This window comes from Lutra lutra, chromosome 5 (genome assembly GCF_902655055.1).
Source record: "Lutra lutra chromosome 5, mLutLut1.2, whole genome shotgun sequence".
Lineage (NCBI taxonomy): Eukaryota > Metazoa > Chordata > Mammalia > Carnivora > Mustelidae > Lutra > Lutra lutra.
Genome location: NC_062282.1, coordinates 79217843 through 79237802, shown reverse-complemented (window position 1 = coordinate 79237802; position 19960 = coordinate 79217843). Strand labels below are relative to the sequence as shown.

General features: G+C 50.6%; 5 protein-coding genes across 19 annotated transcripts in view; 2 read left to right on the top strand and 3 right to left on the bottom strand.

Moving 5' to 3' along the window:
- Positions 1-863: 863 nt before the first annotated feature.
- On the bottom strand, positions 864-2864 carry LOC125100042 (probable UDP-sugar transporter protein SLC35A4). Its single transcript, XM_047729835.1, has one exon. The coding sequence runs from the start codon at positions 2856-2858 to the stop codon at positions 1821-1823; it is 1038 nt and encodes a 345-aa protein (XP_047585791.1). The 5' UTR covers positions 2859-2864; the 3' UTR covers positions 864-1820.
- A 331-nt stretch (positions 2865-3195) lies between these two features.
- SLC35A4 (solute carrier family 35 member A4) lies at positions 3196-5501 on the bottom strand. The gene is made up of 3 exons (XM_047729837.1): positions 5356-5501; positions 4077-4175; positions 3196-3420 (listed from the first exon to the last, which is right to left on the bottom strand). The coding sequence occupies exons 1-3, from the start codon at positions 5368-5370 to the stop codon at positions 3223-3225; spliced, it is 312 nt and encodes a 103-aa protein (XP_047585793.1). The 5' UTR covers positions 5371-5501; the 3' UTR covers positions 3196-3222.
- Positions 5502-5541: 40 nt separating this feature from the next.
- APBB3 (amyloid beta precursor protein binding family B member 3) lies at positions 5542-12270 on the top strand. 8 transcript variants are annotated; one of them, XM_047729830.1, is made up of 13 exons: positions 5542-5701; positions 6462-6625; positions 6711-6787; positions 7314-7374; positions 7623-7775; positions 7898-8025; positions 8278-8283; positions 8437-8572; positions 8713-8797; positions 9045-9128; positions 9397-9512; positions 9648-9839; positions 12121-12270. In XM_047729830.1, exons 1-13 carry the CDS (start codon positions 5593-5595, stop codon positions 12268-12270), a joined length of 1461 nt encoding a protein of 486 aa, XP_047585786.1. In that variant the 5' UTR covers positions 5542-5592. The 8 variants fall into 8 exon arrangements, with proteins under 8 accessions (XP_047585786.1, XP_047585788.1, XP_047585780.1 ...); XM_047729832.1 differs by having other exon boundaries at positions 5546-5701; positions 12108-12238; XM_047729824.1 differs by lacking the exon at positions 12121-12270 and adding an exon at positions 11072-11627 and having other exon boundaries at positions 5551-5701.
- A 5-nt stretch (positions 12271-12275) lies between these two features.
- SRA1 (steroid receptor RNA activator 1) lies at positions 12276-18228 on the top strand. Its single transcript, XM_047729836.1, has 5 exons — positions 12276-12411; positions 12534-12659; positions 17034-17239; positions 17537-17645; positions 17800-18228. Exons 1-5 carry the CDS (start codon positions 12336-12338, stop codon positions 18009-18011), a joined length of 729 nt encoding a protein of 242 aa, XP_047585792.1. The 5' UTR covers positions 12276-12335; the 3' UTR covers positions 18012-18228.
- A 186-nt stretch (positions 18229-18414) lies between these two features.
- ANKHD1 (ankyrin repeat and KH domain containing 1) overlaps positions 18415-19960 on the bottom strand; it is a 132813-nt gene continuing 131267 nt past the window's right edge. For all 8 annotated transcript variants that reach the window (XM_047729812.1, XM_047729811.1, XM_047729814.1 and 5 more), the window contains 2 exons: positions 19677-19850; positions 18415-19518 (listed from right to left, as the gene is read on the bottom strand). In XM_047729812.1, coding sequence (XP_047585768.1) covers positions 19515-19518; positions 19677-19850 — 178 coding nt within the window. In that variant the 3' untranslated portion in view covers positions 18415-19514. The remainder of the gene's footprint in view (positions 19519-19676; positions 19851-19960) is intronic.

Here is a 19960-nt window from a genome sequence, read left to right as displayed (position 1 = left end):
GGAGGGGGGACACAACCACCAAGCTAACCTTCATTATGGATAATTAACAATACCACTAACCAGGTCTCACTGTGCCAGTCCCTGTTAGGCGCCTAATACCCGTGACTTCATTTTAGCCTTTCCTGCTACGCTATATAGTGGTAGGTACCATTTGACCCCCATTTCAGAGGTAAGGCTAAGGCAACTAAGGCTTGGAAAGGTTAAGTAATTGCCCAAGCACAGTCAGCTAATAAGTGACAGAGCCAGAATTCGAATTCAAGCCAGGCTGACCATAGTTCTACACTGCAGACAGTGGTTCACAAGATGCAGTGTGTACATTTAGAGAGTTTATTAAAGAACAAGAAAAAAAAAAAAAAGATTCCTAGACCCTACCCTACTTTCTAAGATTCTCCAATAGGTCTCACTTTTTCCCTCTTTTTTTTTTTTTTTTAATTTAAGTTTAGTAGGTATTCTCCCACAGAAGCAGGGATAATGTTCTTCTGGCCATGAGGAGAGATGACACAAAAGAGTATCAATGACAGAACCAGAGGAAATGAGAATCAAAACCACACTGAACCCATGAGTTCTCTATCCTAAAATCTAGTTTGTCTTGCCAGGACCAGTACCTTCTATTCCCAAGAATCCCTCCAAATTCCCCAGCACCCTAGTTTTATGCTTCAGAGAAATTTGTAAAGTTCTATGACAGAGAACAGTCTCTACTCCATGGAGCCCTGAAGGAAATAATGCTCCTGGCAACAACCAGGAGAAAATAGTATTTTCTCCTAGTCTGTAAGTTACTCCAGCATTAAGACATTCAAGGTCCAAGATGAACAAAATTATGTTTGAGTGAAGCTACACGGCACAGAAGGCGCAGGACTATCATAGCCAACTGCAGGAACCACCTGCACCCCAGAACACTTTATTAAGACTTTATTGCTTACATAGTTAAGAGACACTGATTGAGCGACACCAAATTTCCCTGTGCCTGGTTCCAGGTCACTCTGTGCAGAGCTTCCCTAAACTGTTGAGAGCTGGGACACTGCCAGGCAGAGGCAGGACCCAGAGTGAGAAGAATGGTACCTCCTAGGAGCTGCAGAAGGGGCAGTGGGCTTTGAAAGGGCCCTTGGGGTGAGCAGAGAGGTCAGGAGTGTAGCCTTAAGCCAGGGCCCAGGGGCAACATTCCCTGAGATGAGTCAAGCTCCAGCCCTCTCTGGGGTTTCCAGAACAAAGGCTGGGTGGGTGTGGAGAGCAGCACTTTGGAGGGAGCATGGGGCATTGTCTCCAGGTGTTGCTGGAGCTAGGGGAGCTTGGAAGGGTGGCCTCGGTGATTGGAATAAAAGGGGTGGCAATCGGGCTTTCCTGCCTTACAGTGAGGGATGAATGTCTCTAATGAGGGAGTCATGTACCAAAGCTGGGCTGGAGTACCCCATACCAGGCCTGGGAGCAATGGGTCTGCTGCGGTGACCGCTGGTGGCAAGGAAAGCCAACTGTTGCCCATGCCCCACTTCAAAAAACTGCATTCATGCAAGATGAGGCAGGGAGCCTCCTCCATTGGGGGTGGAGTCATTTCTAAGGCCTAGGTATTGATGCTCCCCCAATCCTTAGTGTGGATGAACTTCTGAGACGTTTCTTTGCTCAAACCCAGTGTTTAAGTCTCCTGAAGTAACCCTTCGTTCACCCACCTCCAGGGACTAACCTGGCTGCTCTCATCTCCCCAGCTTTTGTCACAAGGCACTTGTTACAGGGCTGGCTTCTGAGGAAGGGTTGGGAGGCCTGGGAGGTGGCTCTGACGGCGGTGCCCTATCTACGGAGTCAGGAGTCTGGGTGGAGGGGGTCAGGGACTAGTGACTGCCATAATAGAGACGCACAGCCAGACCAATGAGCAGCGTGGCCAGGAAGAAGGCAGCCGTGAGCTGCAGCCGCAATAGGGCTGCTGAGAGCACGGCATTGACCACCAGTGAGCAGGACACAACGAACAGGCGTGTGATGCTGCTGCCGTGCTTCATGACAGCTGACATGAGCAGTCCATTCAGTGCCTGGCTCAGCACCACCAGCGCTGCCCATCCGGAGAAGCCCTCCAGGAGGCCCGGGCCGGGGCCACCACCTGCATGCAGACCTAGGTTCAGGAGCACACCGAAAGTGTAGAGGAAGAGGTTCTGAAGGGCGAGGGGCAGCCGCTGTCGCTTCATAAGCAGTTCTGTGTACACGGACGACAGGCCTGAGATGAGGCAGTACAAGATGAGAAGCAGCAGTCCCAGTGGAGTGACATGCAGGGGCATGGGGCCAGCAGCAGCTGCTGAAGGCGGTCCAGGAAGTGTGTTCCCAGGGTCCTGGAGGCCACCAGCTGCATAGCAGGCCCCCGCTGCCATCAGCAGCAGTAGTGCTAAGCCCTGGCGGGCAGAGAGGCGGTGCCGGAGACAGAGGCAGTAGAACAGGGCCGTGCTTCCGATCTTGAGATTGCTCAGCACTTGGTAGGTGCTGGGGTCCATGTAACGTTGAAGATAAATCACCAGGTTGTTGTTAGCGCCGTAGAGTAGGGCTGATAGTGCAAAGGGGGCAGCCTGGCGCCATGGTGGGGCCCCCTGGGGCCATGCTTGCCAGCCCACCAAGAGGGAGAAGGCGCACAACAGTAGCTTCGTCAGCTCTGTCAGCAGCACAGCTGAGGAGGGCCGAAAGGGCACTCTGCCATTCACATGGCACAGTGCCAGTAATGGGGCATGAGCACCGTACATGGCAGTGGACAGGAGTAGCATCAGGGTCCAGCGGGCCTGCCTGGGACGGCCCAGGCCTGGTGTACCCCCGTCCTCTACGCTCATGCCCAAACCAGACCCTGGCTGGCCTGGGTAGCTAGCAAGGGGGCAGCAGGAATTGGAACACATTTGGGTAAAATCAGTATGGAGCCAGCGCCTAGGAGGGAGGAGTTGTGGGACATCGCTAGACAGAATACTGAGAATCTGAGTCAGCTGCAAACTCCACAGTCAGGGCTGGAAGAGGAAGGGGCTGGTGGCCCTAAAAGCCACAGTCTTGGGGCCAGTCCCATGGGGTTAAGGAGGGGCGTCCAAACTGGTGGCTGATAAGCCACTCTTTACCCTCTGCAGGAAGGAAAGCAAGGATGAAGGCTGTGGGCAAGTTGGAGATGGCAAAAGGGTGACAAGTGGGGAAGCCAAATATGGTGTCTGTAGTTGAAAGACCTCTACCTGCAGGCCCGAGGTGCTCATCCTTCCTCCCCCATGGGATCCAGAGTTAGTCAGGCCCCTTTCGCAATGACCGAAGATAGTCCCTCAATGTCTTCTCCACATTGGGCACGGCATATGCCTGAGCTGCGTAGATGCCAGTGCAGGTACCCACAGCAAAGCCCAATACTGCGGATGCCCTCAGTTTGGCTACCACATAGCCGGCTAAGAAGCCCTTGAGGAATGGGGAGGACATGAGCGAGCCATCCTGTGGAGTAAAATGAAGGAAGAAACTCAGCCAGGGTCTCCCTTCTCAAGCTGGCCCTAGATCTACTCAAGCTGGTCCTAGAGCATCCCACCACTAGCTCCCCCTTACTCTAAAAAGCTGCAGTATTGTCTCCAAAGATTTTCTCAAGGTTCTGGAGGCAGAAAAAGAACCTAGAAGTCCTCATCACACAATCTCAGAACACCGTGGTTAGAAGACTCCAAGGACAGAATCCTACCCCCACAAACCTACAGAGGAATCGGACCCGTCTGCTTCTCCAACCTCACTTCCTATCATGCTCTGCATTACTGCAGCCAAAGTTAAACTATTTTTACTCCCCATGTTCATCATGCTACCTCCAACCATGAGAGCTTTGCATATATTGTTTCATCTGCCTGAAATGTTCTCTCCTCTCCTCTTTACCTAGTTAATTTCTACTTAAGATGCCAGTTCAAGTGTCATTTTCTGGTTTTTTTTTTCGTCATTTTCTTAGGGAAATTTTCCTTGGGGTCACAGAGAACCCACCTCAATAACCATTTGCTGAATAAATCTTTAGTACCCATTCAAAAGCGTATAGGGCAATGCATCCCAAGGGTGGTGGGATGGGGAGTCAGGTGGGGGGGGGTGGGGGAGTGGTAGGCAGGTGCATGCAACTTTACCTGGCTCACACCACTGCTGACTTCGTCTTCTACACGCTGCTGCAGGCGTTCCAGCTGGTTCTTTAGAAATGCCAGGTCCTTAAGCTTGGGCAGAGAATCCTAGAACAAAAAAGAAGTGGGCTCCAGCAGGTTAACGCAGCCCCATTCCCTGCTCAGGTCTATCAGAGGCTGGGTGGATGGGGCTGTGAGCATGAGAAATCTCATCTTATAAAAACTTCCTGAGGGGCGCCTGGGTGGCTCAGTGGGTTGGGCCTCTGCTCAGGTCATGATCTCCTGTCCTGGGATTGAGCCCTGCATCAGGCTCTCTGCTCAGCGGGAAGCCTGCTTCCCACCCCCCCCCCCCCCCCCCGCCTACTTGTGATCTCTGTCAAATAAATAAAATCTTAAAAAATAAAAAGTAAAAATTTCCTGAGATGATAGTGGTAACGAAGAAAAGACATTCAAAAGTGAATTCCCATGGGGGCCACAGAGGGCGTGATAGCTGGGATCGGCATCTGTGAAAACCATTACAGAATTTTATAGAGCAAGAAGTGTGTAGGGAGGCAAGATGAACAGCTAGGACACTTTCAATTAGATTTACCAGGCTGACTGCCTCGATTATAGGCTGCCTGAAAGTGGCAACCAGCTCGTCTTGCCTACTGGATCCCCAAGCCCAACATAAAGACTGGTAAGTACTTAGTAAATATGCGGATGGTGCTGAACTTCAGACTGAGAGTGAATAATGGCGTGAGGCAGTTTCCTGGATGCCCTTGGGGTAAATCTGATTTCTGCCCGGACTTCCCAAACTGAACGTGTGACTGGATGCGCTAGCTGGGGTGCGGGTTGGGTGGCTGTCTGCAGAAGTGCGGGTAAATGAACTGAGTGGCTCTGATCATCTCGAAGTATGAAATTCAGTATAAGCGCAAGAGAGTTTGAATGAGAATGTGCGTATCCTTGTGGCTTGGAAACATCGTGTTTCTAGACATGAAATTTCGGGGGGCTGGGGAACGCAAAAGGGTGAGGATGTGTCAGGGTGAGTGTGTCTTAGTGTGTGCCAGTAATTTAGGATTGTGAGGGTCCCAGGAGAGGACACCCGGGAGATGTCCGGATCTGCTTGCCTCGTGTAGTGCTCCGCTACTCCACTCCCCGGTGTTGAGCCAGTCGCAAGAGTATAAACCCGACAAGAGTAAAAACCCCATAAAGGGCACCTCTACGCGAGAGGCTCCAGTGTCGCCTCTCCCAAGGACCAGAACGGTGTGAAAACCACCCCATTTTGCAGATAACCCCCACGTTCACTCACCTTGTCATCCGCCATCTTCCCCGCCGAACTTGTGGCGCAGGCGCAGCCCCGCCTCCCACTTGCCAAGTGCTACGGCCATCTTTACTGAGGGCGGAGGCACTTCCGGGGCATTTTTGGAAAGGGTGCCGGTGCTCTCCCCTCGCCGGAGCCCCTGTGGTCTCATTCTTTCACGTACTCTCACGTGACCCGTCCGGCGCGACACAATTTGTGTGTCCGCGCTCACACGTCCCGGGCGCGATGAACTCATTGGTCCTTATGGGCGCCCTGCGCACGTTCGTCTTTCTGGTCGTCCGCCCCTTGATGAGCTCACAGTTGCGTCGTGATGTCAGCGGGGGCTTTGGTGTCGGTGCGTCTTTCCCCGAGCCACTCTCGGAAACACCGACCCCCTTGGCGATCCAGAGGCCTGTTTACACGCGCCACCCCTTGGCGGGCGGTGCTCCTCAGGCTTGTCCTCTCCCTCCCCTGAGATCCGGCTCTTACCCAAGCTCGTATTTTTGCGGCGCGCTTTGGCCTGGCCAGCGCAGAGAGGCTGGGCTTGTGGGCGCAGCAGCTCCGGAGGTCGAGCTGGGCTGAGATTGCGGGCGGGCAAAAGCCGGCGGGGACGCGGTCGGGGCTATGCTGGGCAAGGATTACATGCTGGCCATCATTCTGGTCAACTGCGATGGTGTGCACGGAGGGGCCCGATGGGAGGATGGGTGCTGAGGGGGAATGAGGGAGTTGACGGGGTATATCTCAGGGTGAGGATCAGGGGACAAATGAACCCTGGATCTTTGCACTCTAAAGGACCTCCTGGTCCTCCATCCTAAGGATTGTCCCGTTTGGGATGGAGGGAGGGTTCTTTCATTTTTTAATTTTAATTTATTAATTTGAGAGAGAAAGCACAAGCAGAGAGGAAAGGGAAAAGCAGGCTCCCTGCTAAGCAGGAAGTCCCACGTGGGGCTGATTCCAGGACCCTGAGATCATGACCTGAGGGGAAGGCTGCAGTTTAACGGATTGAGCCATCTGGGAGCCCCGGAGGGAGGCTTCTGTCAGGGTTATTCTGAACCCACCAATATGCCTTTCCTCTCCAATCTCGTGATTCCTCTCCCCATCCCATGTTCCTGTAGATGACTTGTGGGGGGACCAGAGTCTTGAGGGGGAGCCAGGACTGCCCCCTGGCTGGAGGAAGATACGCGATGCTGCAGGTACTTACTATTGGCATGTACCCAGTGGCAGCACCCAGTGGCAGCGCCCAACCTGGGAAACAGGAGATGGAGAGGACCCAGGCACGGTAGGTGGAGTGTGAGGAGGGAGGCTGAGCCCTCACGTGGATCTAGGCCTACTGCCGCCACACTGACTTAGTTCCCTTTTTACAGAGGACAGAGAGGATTTGGGGACTTCGGCCCCCCAAGGGGAGATCCTTCTCCAGCCTGGAGAGCTCACTGGACCGCAGGTAACAGGGATAGGCCAGGCCAAATGAAAGACTTGGGGTTCCATGGCATTCAGGGATGCAACTGGACTCTCATTCTGCCTTTAAGCCCAGGTTCTTAGCTCTGTCCCATTTCTTGAGTTAAGACTCTGTGTTGCTGTATGTTTTGTTACGTGTTCTTCCCTATTCTGCGTACTGGTAAATCATGTTCTAGATCTTGGCCACTGTACTAAGCTCTTTCCATGGGAGTGCCTGTCCTGTGTTTTAGAGAGTCTTATCTCAATTTGGGGTTCTGGTCCATGTTTTGGATCCTGTTCCCCGTTTGCAACTTTTTTCTATGTTCTAAGTTTTGAGTTTTTGTTTGAATTTAAACCACACTCAGTGTTACATTTATTTAATACATCCTGGGCCCTCTCCCACTCTGGTTTTGTATTTGGGGTACTGTGTTCTGGGTCTTATCCCACATTTCATGCCCATTGCTTAGCCAGGGCTTCCCCACTGTCCCTTGTGTAGGAAGTGTGGTCACTTTATAAGCTTTGCTCTCTTCCAGGAACTCTCTGTCCTGGTATGGTGAGGAATCCTACATCCAGAGCATGGAGCCAGGGGCTAAGGTAGTGTCTTGGGCCTGAGGGCCCAAGAAATGGTTTTGGAGGTGGTGGATTGTTCTGGATTGTTTCAAGGGAAAGGTTAGGGGTGGGACTGGGCTGAGAAGAGGTGATGAAGGGTGAAAGGAGTGGGTACCAGAAGGTTTATGTGTGTGGAACTCACGACATCTGCCATCCTACTCTACTTCCTGTTCCACTTCCACATCTGCCTCCACTCACTCATGGCCCTCCTGTCCTTTCCCCTAACCCGTCAGTGCTTTGCAGTCCACTCCCTGGGTTGGGTAGAGGTACCCGAAGAGGATCTGGTACCAGGAAAGAGCAGTATTGCAGTCAATAACTGCATCCAGCAACTGGCCCAGACTCGCAGCCGTAGCCGCAGCCAGCCCCCAGATGGTGCCTGGGGCGAGGTGAGCTGGCTGGCCCTTCAAGGGATTCAGCCCAGGGCCTAGCGGAGAGAGTCGTTGCTGAATTGCCTGTTCTTGGTGGCAGCCACTTTCATCTGAGCTCTGGACTGACCTTTCCTTTGCAGGGCCAGAACATGCTGATGATCCTAAAGAAGGATGCCATGAGCCTGGTGAATCCTCTGGACCATAGTCTGATCCACTGCCAACCTCTGGTGCACATCCGTGTGTGGGGTGTGGGCAGCTCCAAGGGCCGGTGAGGACCCCTACATCCCCCCAAGTGAGAGTTGCTCCTCCCTCCCTCCTGCAGGCTGTGATCCCCACTGATGCTGATCCTCTGTACTTGAACCCCTGGACACAGATCCTCTGACATGGACCCAAGCTCTGCCTCCCCTGCCTGGTCCAGCTCTGGTTGGGGAGGGTGGGCCCAGCTCAGCAGGGACGGATGGGGGAGAGCCTGAGAGGCTGGGCTGATTCTCTCCTGTGCTCCCACATGCTTCCGGAACAGTGACAGGTGAGCGACAGCCTAGTGCCTTGAACCCCAGCCCTGACCTCCCGATTCTATCCACACCATGTTCCTTGCCTGACTTTCCAGTCTCCTGCAGACACTACAGGTCCCTTTTCCTACCCAGCCTCTACCCTACCCCAGTTTCTGCCCCTGCCCCAGCCCCATCTCTGACCCTGCCAGGGACTTCGCTTTTGTGGCGGGTGACAAAGACAGCTGTATGCTCAAGTGCCATGTGTTTCGCTGTGATGTCCCTGCCAAGGCCATCGCCAGTGCCCTGCATGGGCTCTGTGCCCAGGTAAGAGCCAAGAGTGGGGCAGGGAATGTGGGTATGGAGCTGGTGTGAAGCTTCCAGGGTAGTTGGGTCAGGGAAGTATTGGTTGCCTTAACCTCAGTTCCCCTCTCCCTTAATCTCCTGCTGGTTGCATTGTGTTTCAGATCTTGTCAGAGCGAGTGGGTGTCAATGGTGATTCCCCTTGCTCCTCCCTAGACCCCATCTCCCCTGAAGACCTACCACGGCAAGGTATGGAGAGGAAGGTCCTGCATTACAGTAAGAGGCTACTTCCGTGAAAGTCTGGGTTGCTTAGTTGTTGTAGTTTAGTCCTTCCCTGGAGATGCGGGACTTCTGATGTGTACTGGTTCCAGGGATCCCAAACTCTGAATTGAAGGAGCATCCATGGCCTTCCTTCTTCTGTCTCCAGTTCTCAGAAGGGTGGGTGAGGGGGTCATTGAGAGAGTGCCCAGGCCAACTTGCTGTGTGTGCGTTTCAGTGGAGCTGCTGGATGCAGTGAGTCAGGCTGCTCAGAAGTATGAGGCACTGTACATGGGGACCTTGCCAGTCAACAAAGCCATGGGTGAGGACTGAGCTGGCTGAGGAGGTGGGCTACATGAGGTTGGGGAAGGTGGGTATGGTAGGATCTACCATCATTTCTCAGAGTGCTCCCATGGCCCTATCTGGTCTAGAATGGGCGATCCTTCCCAACTCAGGATTCTAAACCCAGCCCCAGCCCTTCCATTGCCATCTCTCTGAATCCCAAGTCAGTGAGAGGGGCCTAGACACTCCCTGTAGATCCCTTCTTTCTTTATGTCTGGGAGACATTATGGTGGGCATGTCCCCCCCAGGCATGGACGTGCTGAATGAGGCCATTGGTACCCTCACCACCCGGGGGGACCAGGATTCCTGGGTCCCTGCCATGCTCAGTGTGTCTGACTCTCTAATGACTGCACATCCCATTCAGGTACCAGAAGAAGGTGAAGTTGGGGGCTGTGGAGGGGGTGGGAGGGATGCTGAGGGGCTCATTGCATGCTATTGGAAGAGCTCACTGGGTCCAGCCAGTGCCTGGTCCTCTAGTGACCAGGCCTGGTGTGGGCAGGCAGAAGCTGGTGCTGAGGAGGAACCACTATGGCAGTGCCCTGTGCGCCTCATGACCTTCATTGGCGTTGGTCGTGACCCTCACACTTTTGGCCTCATTGCTGACCTGGGCCGTCAGAGCTTCCAGTGTGCAGCCTTCTGGTGCCAGCCCCACGCAGGGGGACTCTCTGAAGCTGTGCAGGCGGCTTGCATGGTGAGTTTTGGGTGGGAATGGGTAGGTGGGGTTGCCCTGCAGCTGCTCTGTACTGGTGACTGGGGCTCGGGATTGGCAACCTCCAGAAATCACAAACGAGTAATCCCATGGCTGATTGTAGTTTGGCCCTCATGCTGTTTTTAGTAAGTTTGAGTTAGTTGCTAATATTTAGAGCTAGGACATCTCACGTATTAATTGCTATTCCTGTTTCTCTTAAAATAGCAGAACCTCTGGCACTGGGTCCACACATACAAATTTTAACATTCAGCTGAATTGTGTAGGGGCTGTTCGCAGTAGGGTGGGCACTATTTCTCCTGTTTGTCTCAGGTTATTTCCTGACATCTGTGGGCACTGGAATGTGGGATGCTTGCAGTCTGAATTCATCTTACTCTTTCCTTAACAAACGTGAGTGCCTGCAGGGTACCAGGCACCATACTTGATCCCTCACAGAACACTCAGGTTAGATCAGAGACAGACCAGAAGGCAGTTGTACACCACAGGAAGATGGAGGAGACCGCCCATTCCTTAAGGCCACCTGGAAGAGTTGATAGAGAGCTGAGAGTTGAAGGTCCGAGGAAGAAGTTAGGTAAAGGGGATTGGGACAGAAGGTGTGCCAAATACAAGGACGCCCAGTTGTGAAGATGAGAGCAATATGAGTGGATTACGGTATCTAAAAGAATCTAGTGTATCTGGAGCGACAAATGAAGTGAGAGAAGGGGGCAGAAAAAAACATTGAGTCAGGGAAGAACTTAGAGATTGTGGTCATGAGTTTATTTGTCCCAAGTTACTCTGAGCCATTGAAAGGTTTTGAGCAGTGAATTTAAGTTTGTGGATCAGGAAGACAACTTAAGGTATATTATAGGTAAGTTTGAATTCCAGTTCTATCATTTTTTTGCCTAGGTGACCTTGGGCAAGTCATGTATAATCTCTCTGAACCAAAATTTCCCCTTTTGCAAAATGGTGATAACACCTCATAAATAACTTTGGATTAAGTTAGGTTATGTAAAGCATGTAGCGCAGTATCTAGCTCTCCTTAAATGCTCAGTAAATGTCAAATTTTCTGTTTCTGTTATTGAGCTCCCTGGGAATGCTGTAGGGGCTCCAGTTGGGGCCGACTACCAGCTTTATTCGACTACCAGACTGAAGCCATGGCCAGTTGCCTCTTCTGCAGAAGCTTTCAGGGAGTCCAGGGGCAGAAAGGAGCTGGATCCTCACATTCCCCTTTTCCCTAGGTTCAGTACCAGAAGTGTCTTGTGGCCTCTGCAGCTCGAGGCAAGGCCTGGGGTGCCCAGGCCCGTGCCCGCCTGCGGCTCAAGCGGACCAGCTCCGTGGATTCCCCAGGAGGTCCCCTGCCGCTCCCCCTGCTCAAAGGAGGGGTTGGGGGTGCAGGGGCAGCCCCTCGAAAGCGGGGTGTCTTCTCTTTTCTTGATGCCTTTCGCCTGAAGCCCTCTCTGCTCCATATGCCCTAAATTAATCCAGGACTGGGTAAGGAGGCTCTGGGTCCATACCCAACTCTGTACCCCTTCATTCTCGAGGGGCCTGTAGCCTCTCACTCCTTGAAGCCTTTTCTGCCTGCTCCTCTGGCTCTTGCCTACCCTCTGTTTATTGCCCAGTTTATTAAATGTTTATAGGGATGACTGAGAGGCCCTGCACCACAACCCAGGCCCCTGGCTGTCCTTTCCCTGGGTCCCCATGTTCCTTGCCCCTGTCTGGCCCTGGACAGTTGGCTCTACCTCAGCAACACTTTATAGCAAAATCAGTACAAATAAAAATCCCTCAGTGACCTCACTGGGTGTGAGTATATTGGGCCTGGGACAGGGTTGGGGGTTAACACCTGTGTGAGGTGAGTGTCTGTGTCTCTGCTTGGTGTTGGTGGCTGCCTGTAGTCACATGAGGACTTGGTGTGGTGGAAATCTGATTTTATTCTTTCAACAAATGTATTTTCTGAGGTCTGTGTGCTAGACAGTGTGGATATAAAATATGGGTTCCACCTTCAGAAGGGGAGATGAACAAGCATTAAATGAGGTAGAAGATAATAGGTAGTACAACTAGGAAATCTCAGGGTTGTGGAGGCTCCAGTGAGATTCTTAACCTGACCTAAGTACTGAAAGGAAATCAACACTAGTTACTGAGCCTAGAGAGTATAAATGTGCAGGGCCGTAGACAGAGGTGAGGTTCGAGAGTTCCACCTGGCTAGATCACACAGGGAAATTTGTGGGGCAGGAGTTTCTGGTGGTTAAAATTTACTCCTGAGAACAACTGTGACAGTTTGAACCTACAGGGGATTAGGACTCCTAGACCGCCGCCTTTTGGAAAACAGCCCCCTTCGGTGCCTTGTGATCAGGGCCCCGATGCCTCATTAGCTGGAGATTTCGAGTACTTTAGGGAGCTGCGGCAGCGTTCCCACAGCGGCTCTTCCCGGGATTTCTGAACAGCCATACGACGTAACGGGCTCCTGGCAACCAGCCGGCCCGGGGGTGGCACCCGCTCTGGTGGATGGCCGCCCCGGAAGTGACGCGCTGTGCCGCTGGCCTTGCGGAAGTGGAGATGGCGGAGCTGTATGTGAAGCCGGGTGAGCGCGGCCTGGGGTCTCTGGGTCGTCCCCCTACCCATGCTGAGGGCAATTATTGCACGGGGCGGGGTGGAGCCTTCGTCTCTCCGGGGCTCGTTTCACATGTCGCCTCACTCCCGCAGGCAACAAGGAGCGTGGTTGGAATGATCCTCCGCAGTTCTCCTACGGGCTGCAGACCCTGGCTGGTGGACCCAAGCGCACGCCGCTCACCAAGAGGGTCGCCGCTCCCCAGGATGGCTCCCCGAGAGGTGCGTGGGGCCCCTGTGTGCGGAGACCCGCCGAGAGGGCGGTGCCAGGGATAAACTTGCCCTGAGGGCACTTTTTGCTCCTCTGAGGTCTCTCTGAAAGGAGCTCCATAAAGGGGCACAGGGCAGGCCCTTTTCCCGGCTCCTTCTCTACTGCCTATATCAATAAATGGTAAGTTTCAGTAGAATCTCTCTTTGCTTTATACGTAGGTGAGCTCATCCAGACCTATGGTTTTTTAATAGTTTTTATTCCCAAATTGTTACCACATTTTATTTCCAACCTGAATACCATAGCTATATATTCATTTGTCTTGTGCTACCTCTTCATTTGGTTGTCTGGTAAGATCCAGACTTAATGTGTTCATTCATTCATCCAGTCAGTGTTATCCACTGAGCATCTCTGAGCCAGGCACTGCTTAAGGGCAAACTAGACAGCAGTGAACAAGACAAAAAGGTTTCTATATTCATATCTGTCTCCAAAACTAGGCTATACTCTAGCTTTGGAAATAGATTAAGTAGTGGTAAGGGCTCTGCAGAGAAAACAAGGTAATGCAAGAGTGACTCTGTAACTAAGGTGGCTGAGGAGCTGACATTTAAGCTAAATGGTTAAAACCTAGCCCAGCAAAGATCAGGTGCAAGAGCATCCCATTCGCAATAAACAGTTAGTGCAAAGGCCCTGAGAACAAGTTTGGCAAATTCAGAGACTGAAAGAATACCTAATGGCCAGAGGACAGCGGGTTAGGTAGAGAAATTACAATCTGAGGAGTAGGCAGGGGCCAGATCATAGCAGATTTTATAAAGCATGATAAGGAAGTTTGTATTTTAATCTGGGTAAAGTTGGAAGCCATTGAAAAGTTTAAAGTAGAGGGATACCTTTACTTCCGAGCATGTCCTGCGAGAACAACTGAAGCTATGGCCCCAAAAGGGGCTCGGATTTAGCTCTTTCAGCACCCCTATGTTATCAGTACTCACACTGCAGAGGAATGACACAAACCAGGGTTTAAAAAAAAAAAAATTTTTTTTTTTAAAAGAACGAACAAGTGGGGGAGGGGTAGAGGGAGTGAGATTCCCAAGCAGGCTGCATGCCTAGCACAGAGCCTGATGTGGGGGCTCAATCTTATGACCCTGAGAGATCATGACCTGAACCGAAATCAAGATTTGGATGCTTAACTGAGCCACACAGATGCCCCACAAACCAGGGTCTCATAATCTTGGCACGACTGACATTTTGGGCCAGATAATTCTTTGTGGTGAGGAACTGTCCTGTACTTTGTAGGATATTTGTAGCACTCCTGGTTTCTACCCACTAGATGCCAGTAGCATTCACCCAGTTGTGGCAGCCAAAAGCACCTCTAGACATTTGCCCCTGGGGGCAAAATCTTCCCAGCCTGAGAAACAGTGACTGATGTACATCTTAAAAAAGATCACTGTGCCTGCTATATGAAAAAACAGATTTTAGTGAAGATGTGAAAAGGCAAGTTAAGAGGCTATTTCAGTAACATGAGCAAGATTTAACAATGATTTGAACAAGAGGGGGTAGAATAGAGGTAATAGAAATTGGATGGATGTAGCATATGTTACTGAGGCAGTCAGTAGGAACAGATAGGTGAGAGAAAGAATCAATATAACAGACTTTTCACTTGAGGAACTGGCTGGTATTGTTCATAGGTATGGGAAACCAGGGAATGGGGGGGGGCAATATAAGTTTGAGGGGAGGGGAAAAGCAAGCTTTGTCTTGGACATGTTAAAATTTGGGCTGCTACTGCGGGGAGGAGAGGTCTAGGCCAGAATTACAGAAATGAGTCTTGCTTGTATGGATCGTGTTTGATGTTGTGGGCTTGAATAAGGTTACTTAAGAATGTGTGGAAAGAGGCCTAAAGGGGGTTCAAGATGGAGCCCTAAAGCTCCCTAGCATTTCAAGGTTGAGTAGAAAAGGAATTACTAAAAGGGCTTGAGAAATAGCTAAAGTAGCAAGAAGAAAAGTGAAATTTACTCAGTAAAATTTTGACTCAACCAACCATGATGGATGATGCTGAGAGGTCAGGACAGATAGAGAAAAGGGACCTTGGCTTTGCCGAACTAAATTGTGATAATGTGGTTACCACAGAAGCAGTCCACGGAGTAATGAGAGTAGAAACGCAGCTGGATGGGCGGAGAAGAGAATGTAAAAAGAAGTAGAGAGACTATACACTATATAGCTCATTGAAGAAATCCTGCTGTGAGACAGAAATGAGGCTATGCCTAAGGATGGAATGGGAGGTAAGGGAGGATTTTTGTTTTTAAGATGGTAAACACTAGAGCATGTCTGTATGCTGATGGGATGATTCTCTAGTGGGAGAATTGGTGGGACAGGAAAACAGGGTAGCTGCAGGAGAGAAGCCTAGGGAAGATAAGAGACTGGTATTAGTATAGCTGGAAAGATGGCCTCTGATAGGAGCAAGAAACTTTCATCCATTAGAGGAAGGAACGTGGCCCCAGGTACAAGCAGATTAGTAGAACTGGTGGTGAGAAAATGAGAGTTCCTGTTTAATTACCTCCCTTTTCTCAGTGAAATATGAGGCAGTGTTGGATGTAGAATCCAGGGAAAGGAAAAGTAGGGGGAGAAGACAAAAATTCAGAGAGAAAATGTGAGAAGAGTTCTGAAGAATGGAAAAAGGCAAAAGATGAGAATTCCAGGCCGTGGTGGATACCTTTTAATATCTGTACCTAAGAATTTAAAGTGTAACTCAACAGCATGGTTCTGTTTTTCCTTCTAACAAGTGTGGGCAAGTTGGGTTTATCAGGAAAGTGGGACCATGGGAGGGGATAAAGTGAGGTAAGAGTATCTATAAGGGAGTGATTTTAATGCATGAAAAACTGATTGGGCTGGAAAGACAGAGGTTTTGGAGATGGCACAGTGTTAAGAACAAGGCAGAGAGGAGTGAGAGGTTGAAGAAAGGTGGTTAAAATCATCATTGGAGGTGAGGAGCTTAAACTGAGAGGCCAAACGAGAAGATGAAATAATCATCCATGTGAATGTTGATGCCTAGAATCAAATGACTTTTCTCTTTTTTCATAATGCTTTCCACCATCCCATTACTCTAGGCAAAAACCAAGAGTCATCCTTGACTCCTCTCTCCCTCACTCCCAATCCATAAAGTCCTGTTGCTTCTTCCTCCTAAATAAATCTCAGAGCATCTGTTTCACCTCATCTGCTCTCTCTCTAGTCCATTCCAGGGTTCTCTTTCCCAGACTACTCCATTAACTTCCCAACTATTGTCCATGCCTACCATTCTTGATCTTTTCTCATCTATTTTTCACAGACCCTACAGAGTGAATGTCGTAAAAAACACGTCTAGTCACATCACCCCCTGCTTTTATAAACCTACAGTGGCTTCCCATTACCATTAAACTCAAGACCAAACGCCTCCAAAACCCTATATGGCCTGGACTCCTGCTTGCTTCTCCAGAGATAACTAATACTGCTTTCTGCAGTGTTAATAATTTCCAGCCAGACAGGGCTGGTCTGTGTAACTTGAACAAGTCAGGACTTACCCTGGCTCTTAGGCACTGCTCTTACTTCTGCCCAGTACATGATTCTTTGTGGCTGCATCTGCCTCATCCACTAGCTATAAACTTTGTGAACTGAACATTTTGCTATACAGTAATCTGGCAGTTGCACCTGTATTCTTAGTCATCACTGAAGTCTTGTGACCTAAGTGCTCCTACCATGAGATCCCCATTTTATAGAAAAGGAACCCAAGCCCAGAGGTTAACCTGACAAATGCCACATAGTGGGTGAGCAAGGATAAATGCAGAAGTCAACCTCAGAAGGCCTTCCTTGAACACACAGTCTAGGTGGTTCCCTGTACTATACCCCTTTCTCAAAAATTTTATTTATTTTGAGAGAGAGTGTGTGCTAGAGTTGCATGAGTCGTGGAGGGACAGAGGGAGAGGAAGAGAGAATCCCAAGCAAGCTGACTCCATGCTGAGTGTGGAGCCTCGCTCGGGGCTCCCTCTCACAACCGTGAGATCATGACCTAAGCCAAAATCAAGATTCCACGGCTTAACTGACTGAGCCACCCAGGTGCCTTACTATTTCTCTTTATTACATCATGTTTTCTTTGTAGCATGCAACATAATTTGGTAATTTTCATGTGTGTGTGTTGTTTTCTTTCCCTAGAATTTCTGTTCCAAGGTCAGGAACCTAATCCATCTGGTTTACTACTCTGTCTCTGCTGCCTTGCACATTGTCTGGCACACGGTAGAGACTTCAAAAATATGTATTTTTGAGTGAATGAGTTGTCCCAGAGAATAGTCCTCTAGAAGGGATGAAGTTAGAGTTGAGCTTTTTACCTGTTTCAGCCATATTTGCTTGATTCTGCTTTACCTTTTCAGTCCCCACCTCACAGACTTCTCCTGGGCCTCCCCCAATGGGGCCTCCACCTCCTTCCATTAAGGCTTTCGGGCCTCCACCCACTGGGAACTACCCTGCTTCCAGCGTGGAGCCAACAAATTTCCCAGTCATCGAAGCTGAAACTTTGCTGGAAGATGTGCTCAAACCTTTGGAAGAGGCACTGGAGGACTGCCGTGGCCACACAAAGGTAATCCACCTTGGCATGCCAGTGAGGGATAAAAGGACTGTGGTCCTTTGTTTTCTTGTAAAAGCACTACAGAATGAATTTCTGAGGATCTGAGAAACTGTGGAGATTTTAAAATTCTAGCCATATATGCGCTTTTCTTGGGAGCTGATCTGTAAGTTTTCTCAGTGGGGCCTCTAACCAGAATTCTTAATGTGTTTCTCTGGGCCAGAGAAGGTGGGTCCACTTCCTGTTTGGTGCTGCCTTTCCCCTCCCCTGTTGGGCTAGCAGGGCTGACTTGGAGGGGCTTCTGTCTCTTAGAAGCAAGTATGTGATGACATCAGCCGACGCCTGGCTCTGCTGCGGGAACAGTGGGTTGGAGGGAAGCTGTCAGTGCCTGTGAAGAAGAGGATGGCTCTGCTGGTGCAAGGTATGGGTAGGTCTTTCCATATAGCCTAGCTCCCTCACCTTGTCGTGGATGGCTGACCTGGAAGAGATGCTCAGATTCTGACTGGTTGGGATGAGAGGACTGAGAGCTAGGTCTCTTGCCCCAAGCTGCTTGTTTACCTCCTCTCTTTCCTCAGAGCTTTCAAGTCACCAGTGGGATGCAGCAGATGACATTCACCGCTCACTCATGGTTGACCATGTGACTGAGGTCAGCCAGTGGATGGTGGGAGTTAAAAGATTAATTGCAGAAAAGAGGAATCTGTCTTCAGAGGAAGAGGCCAATGAAGAGAAATCTACAGCCACAGCTGAGGAGAACCAGACAATACCAGGTGTCCAAGAGGCTCCATAATCCTGGATCCTGACCCACCTCACACCATTTCCTATGCCTTGGCACAGAGGCCTTCTCTCACCTGGCTCCCTCTTACCATTTGGGAGACTGTCTGCCTCCTTTGGATCCTTGGCCTCATCCACCCATCTCTGGGGGAAGAGGTGTCAGCCACCTAGGCCACAGGGAAGTCACCTGTTACCCATAACATATGCATTTCAATAAAAACATCTTAATAGTGGGCCCTGGGTAGGAGAGAGAAGCCCTTCTTGTGCCAAACAAGTTGCTTGTGATGTCCTTGACTGCCTTGCTCCCTGTTTACCCTAAAAACCTCTCTCCTTCCATTCAGCATGAATGGCTTTGCTAAGAAGCATAACCAGTTACTGTCTGCCACCTCCCCCCTCAAATAGACAGAAACACACATTACTTGCTGGGCTGAGTATCTCTATTTTTGGATAATTTCATTTCAGCATAAGAACAGAGGCTCAAATAGCAGGGGAGATTTTTCCCTCAAGGAAAGGAGACTGTCCTGTTTGCACTGTCACCTTTGAGATATACAGTGCTACAGAGATTAGAACATAGTGGTATAAATTGAAGGAGAAATAGACTAGATTGCTGACATACGGGATTGTGACTTTTTGGGGGGCTGGGCGATGGTCAGGGGTAGGGGCATGACTCTCACTCACCAAATGAGCTACTTCATTTTGGGCCCTAATGTCTCTTCTAACCCTCTGAGGACATGAGAGCCAGATGGAAGGGACCAGAGGTTCAAATCATGCTGAGAAGGGAGAATACAGGCTTTCAGTGTTGGAATAGGGGACAATACTTACAGGTGGGATGCAGAAAAGGCATGGGGAGAGACTGGAGAAGGTTAAACTCTAGGGCAGTTCCTCTTTTTTCCTGCTTTGGAATAGACAGGGAGGGACTGCTGGAGAGGCCCAATTCCAGGAAGACTGCTTCCTGGAAACGCTGGAACAGCCCTTGGCAGGGGTCAGGGTATTGCTGTTTATGGTTTGGCAGCTGCTGTAGCCTGCCCCCATAGCCTGCCTTAGGCTCTAATTGCCATTGGAGGTGGGCCCAATGACAGCTTGGAAGGGACCTGGGACCTGTGATCCTAACTAGGTCTCCTGGGGCCCTTGGCTGTGTGGCTGAGATAGGAAAGGCAGTGTTGAGAACACCAGAGTCAAAGCATTTCTTTGAACTTTTACTAAGCAATCAGTGACATACTCCATCCCTCAGTCCCAGCCTCAGCCCCTGATGGAGGCCTGGGGGTTGGGAGGAGTACCTACAGACCAAAGGGAAAGTAGAGCTAAGGGCTTGTCGAGTTGCCCACTCCTATCCCTGGTCTAGCTGCCTCAGAACTAAGGGAGGCCCGAAACCAACAAGTCCCTCCCTTCCAGATTATATGAGGCCACCTGGTATTTGGAATACACCAGGAAGAGGTGATGGCAGCAGCGGTATGAGGGATTCCTCTAATTCCATACAGGATCATCTGCACTGGATTAGATGTCCATTTCAAATTGTGCGTCATCTGGAGAAAGAGAAGGGAGGAGGACTGGTTGTTGGGCTGGGCTACAAGCTCAGCCAGCTTAGCATCAGTGCAGAAACCCCTCTCAGCAATAAACCCCCATTGTACTTAACAGGGGCATTTGGACCTAAGCATTTAATTTTAGGCCCTGCTTTCCTTACCGGGTATCTCTTCCTCTGTCTCCTTCTGCTCCTTCAGCAACTCCAGCTTGGAGGGTGGGGCTGTTGGAGGTGTTGTGACCCCGGGAATCTGGGGGAGGCAGCAGGGGGGCGTCCGAGCAATGGGTGAGTTCTTGCACTCCAGCAGGAACTTTCGGTCGTAGATGATCCTCGTGCCTGTCAAGGGGTAGGGACTAGTTAAGAGGCTGGAGCTTGGGCACAGAGCTGTATGGGGTTGTCACAAACAGGCCTTTTAGGGACTTGGGACTCATTTCCCCATGTATTAA

Excerpts from the sequence above, each read along its gene's own strand:
- LOC125100042 (XM_047729835.1), bottom strand. The coding sequence starts at position 2,858 with ATGTGTTCCAATTCCTGCTGCCCCCTTGCTAGCTACCCAGGCCAGCCA.
- APBB3 (XM_047729824.1), top strand. The coding sequence starts at position 5,593 with ATGAACTCATTGGTCCTTATGGGCGCCCTGCGCACGTTCGTCTTTCTG. Across the intron at positions 6,788-7,313 it reads GAGAGCTCACTGGACCGCAG|GAACTCTCTGTCCTGGTATG; the intron begins GTAACAGGGATA and ends GCTCTCTTCCAG. Across the intron at positions 9,840-11,071 it reads CTGTGCAGGCGGCTTGCATG|GTTCAGTACCAGAAGTGTCT; the intron begins GTGAGTTTTGGG and ends CCTTTTCCCTAG.
- SRA1 (XM_047729836.1), top strand. The coding sequence starts at position 12,336 with ATGGCCGCCCCGGAAGTGACGCGCTGTGCCGCTGGCCTTGCGGAAGTG. Across the intron at positions 12,660-17,033 it reads CCAGGATGGCTCCCCGAGAG|TCCCCACCTCACAGACTTCT; the intron begins GTGCGTGGGGCC and ends TTACCTTTTCAG. Across the intron at positions 17,646-17,799 it reads GATGGCTCTGCTGGTGCAAG|AGCTTTCAAGTCACCAGTGG; the intron begins GTATGGGTAGGT and ends CTCTTTCCTCAG.
- SLC35A4 (XM_047729837.1), bottom strand. Across the intron at positions 3,421-4,076 it reads TCAGCAGTGGTGTGAGCCAG|GATGGCTCGCTCATGTCCTC; the intron begins GTAAAGTTGCAT and ends TTTACTCCACAG.